This window comes from Apium graveolens, chromosome 11 (genome assembly GCF_009905375.1).
Source record: "Apium graveolens cultivar Ventura chromosome 11, ASM990537v1, whole genome shotgun sequence".
NCBI lineage: Eukaryota > Viridiplantae > Streptophyta > Magnoliopsida > Apiales > Apiaceae > Apium > Apium graveolens.
The window spans coordinates 194,596,762-194,600,657 of NC_133657.1; the positions used below are offsets into that span (position 1 = coordinate 194,596,762).

General features: G+C 35.4%; 1 protein-coding gene across 1 annotated transcript; it reads right to left on the reverse strand.

Annotated features, from left to right (window-relative positions):
• LOC141696400 (uncharacterized) lies at positions 1 to 1,252 on the reverse strand. Its single transcript, XM_074500545.1, has 2 exons — positions 940 to 1,252; positions 1 to 476 (listed from the first exon to the last, which is right to left on the reverse strand). The coding sequence occupies exons 1-2, from the start codon at positions 1,250 to 1,252 to the stop codon at positions 1 to 3; spliced, it is 789 nt and encodes a 262-aa protein (XP_074356646.1).
• Positions 1,253 to 3,896: the final 2,644 nt, after the last annotated feature.

The window sequence follows — 3,896 nt, forward strand, 5'->3', positions numbered from 1 at the left end:
CTATTTGCACCAATGTATCTTTTTCTTTTTCTCCGAGGAACCCCACCAGAACCTCGCAACCATGCCATGAATCTTATCTAGAATAGCTCTAGGAATTTTAAAGTAACTCATCAAGTATGTCGGCATCGTCTGAATGACAACTTTAATTAGAACTTCACGCCCCGCTGCAGAAAATAAAGTAGTTTTCCATCCTCTTAATTTATGCCATACCTTATCTTTTATAGTCATAAACAACTCCATCTTCTTTCTACTCATAAATGTGGGTAAACCTAAATAATTTCCAAAATTTTGCACTACTCTCACTCTCATCAGTCTTGACAAATTCAGCTTCGTATTAGTGCTTACGATCTTACCAAAGAACATCTCTGATTTAGATAAATTAATCTCATGTCCAGAAGCACTAGCATATCTTCGAAGCACTTCTAAAAAACAACTACATTCTTCTTTATTAGCTTCCAGGAAAACAAGAATATCATCTGCAAAAATGCGACACTGAAATTTGATTTCTTCCAAACTTTAAGCCATTAATTCTTCCATTCACCTCCTCCCTTCGGATCATGGAAGAAAATGCCTCCGCACAAAAAAGAAAAACAAATGGGGAAAGGGGATCCCCTTGTCTCAACCCTCTTTGAGGAACCACCTTCCCTCTCACTTCCTCATTAATAAGAAAAGAGTATTGCACTGAAGTAATGCAATTCATAATCTTGTTCACCCAATTTCTGTTGTAACCCAGTTTAATCATCACCTCCTCAATAAAAATTCATTCCACCTTATTATAAGCTTTTGTCATATCAAGTTTAAGAGCTACTTTAGATCCATTCATGAATCTATTCTTCCTTATGCAATGGATACCCTCAAAACCAATGATTACATTATCATGAATTAACCTCCCAGCCACAAAGGCACTTTGATTTTCTGAAATTACCTTTCCTAACATACCTCGAAGTCTATTCGCTAAGCACTTTGAAATAATTTTGTATATGACATTACACAAACTAATCAGCCTGAAATTCTCTACTTTATCTGGCTTCTCATCCTTAGGGATCAACACAACAAGAGTTTTATTAATTCCTCTCAAATCAGCATTCTCATTAAGCACTTTCAGACAAATTCTAACCACATCCCCTTTTAAAGTGTCCCAAAATCGCTGGTAAAATATAGCCGGCAACCCATCTATGCCCGGAGCTTTAGTGGGATTCATCTTTTTAACAGCCAAAAAAACATCTTTCTCCGTAAACTTAGCATTCAACATATCATTAATTTCATCGGCCACCTTAGATTGGATAGAACTGATCACATAATTTTTATAGTTCCTACTAGGAAAAGAAGACTTAAAGATATTGTTAAAATACCTGCAAATAATCTTCTCAACCAATCTATTGTCATCTTGCCAACCTCCATTCTGATCTTGAAGACCTTTAATTTCATTTTTCCTTCTTCTCGAAGATGCCTTGTGATGAAAATATTTGGAGTTTTTATCCCCACTTTTAAGCCAATCAGCTCTGCTTCTTTGCCTCTAATACTTCTTTCCTTGATCATATAGGTAGATTAAATTCCTCTATTCATTCTTTATCTCCCCCCATATTGTAGGATCATTCATTTTAGAAAATACTTCAAGCTTTTTGTGACTTTCTTTGATTTGCTAATTTAAGTCTTTTCTCTAATCCTTATTCCACTTTTTTAAAAGAATTCCACATTTGTTTAATTTCCTTGATTTCTGAAGTGTTTTGGCATGATCCTATTCGATCCCAACTTTCAGTAACCAGCCTTTTACAGTCTTCATCATCTCCCTAAGCCTCTTCAAAATGAAATCTTTCATTTCTTCTCTTCATTCTGCATTTCTGTCCCGACTCTCTAATAGGTATATTAATCACTAGTGGCTTATGGTCTGAGAAACCCCAATTAAGGAGAAATGTATCTGCACCACAAAAATCACTAAGCCATTTCTAGTTACAAAATCCCCTATCCAACCGTTCCGTCACTACACCATTTGAGTACTTTCCGCACCAAGTCATATCTTTATTACTACCAAAATCAATAAGACCACACTCATTAATAACTTCCCTGAAACGCTCAACATTACCTGGACCTCTACTCCGTCCTCCAATTTTTTCATGTCATGCTAGCATAGGTTTATGTATTTGATATGCATGATTCGTAGGTAATTTTAACCATCTTACTTGCCCTATGTAATCACAATAGATAACTTGTGCATTAAACCGTTATGTTGTCAAATTCTATAGACATATAGGGTCTCAATATAATTGGTGTCTATTCAGCTTCTATCTATTTTGTGGATGTCTGGTAGTATGGTATTTGTGCAACGTAAGTTGGCGTTTATCAGTTTCGTGTTATCTGATTAGTTTCATCACCATTGCATGCTAAGGTTAAGAACGAAAAGGCTATTGAATGAAGTATTTAATGAAGTTAGAATCCATGTTTGTGTCATATAGTATTCAACTCTCTTTACTCTCGTAGTTAATGTTCTTTAGTATAATCTCTTAGTTAATCTTAGTCATAAACAACCTCAATTTGTTATTCGTCTTAGCATTGGATAATAGCCAGACCATTGTTGCATAAATACATAGATTGAAATTAACCTAAATCGGTCCCTGTGGGAACAAACTACAATTTATTATATATTACTTGTTATCGCGTATACTTGCGTGAATATTAGCGCGTGTTTCAGCCTTAACACTACCTGAAGATTTCAGTGTATTGGCATTGATTGAAGATAGACAGTGTTCGAAGCATAGGAATCTGAAGAATTGAAGACATGGTATATACAGAGGTTAAAGAAGATAGGTGCATTCTTGAAGTTATACTCACTGACAGGAGCTCATTTATATGTTTAAGCGTCGGTGAAGAACAGTGAATGAAGTATTCAAGATTGTAGTAGCAATGAAGACGTTGTCTAAAGTACCAGAAAGGATTCCAATGTAAGTACAGTTGTTTATTGACAGTCAGTGTCTGAAGCAATAAAGTTGTTGCAAATCTTTGTAGAAGCTAGGAACTTTGTTGTTCTTAGATTGTAGCCGGTTAATTTATTTACCGGAGTGTAGCAACACCCCTCGCGGATTTATATACGAATATATATTTCCCCGAATATCTTGTGTTCCTCATTTTATTGTTCTAAACACTATTCCTCTCAAGAACACGAAACCACTAACCGAGCACTAAACTTTATATCCGCAAAAGATTTGAAAGAATTTTTTAATTTAGTAATTATCGTATTCAACCCCCCCTTCTACGACAATTCGGGACCTAACACCCTTCATTTTGTACTCACCGTGAACCATCTCCGAACTTGACTTGCCCAATGATGCTCTCATTCAATTCCTTGAATTTTGACCTCTACCCCATCATAAAGTGTAATAACCCCAAATTTTGGAATTTTTGAAACCCTTATGAATAGTGTTATGCTGAATAAGAAAACTTTTCATGTCACACTATGTAGGGGTTCTATTATTGATCTTCTGGGATATTATTAGTACTATATGTGGTATATAAGTGTATGTAAAGATCGTCATAATCCAAATTTGAACCGTTTGATTTTTCCCGAGAATCCACCAGATACCGAAAGAATTGAGTATAAGGTAACATGATTAAAAGGATTTAAATTCAAGGATTATAAGAGAGGATCATAAAAGGAATATAATGTATTGAGAAAGGTTAAAGGAACCCAAGTAATAAAATCCCGGGTATGATCCCTCAAACGATAAACGAGAACGAAAGTTAAGCGAACCGTATAACAGATCAGCGGTCATTAGGCAAGCAATTAAGAGTTAATCAAGGAGGTTAGGGATGATGATGTCATCAAATCAACAAGATGACATAGGAAAGGTGACATAAGCATGACATAAGGGAAGGAGGTGTGGTTGATTTATAACCACACA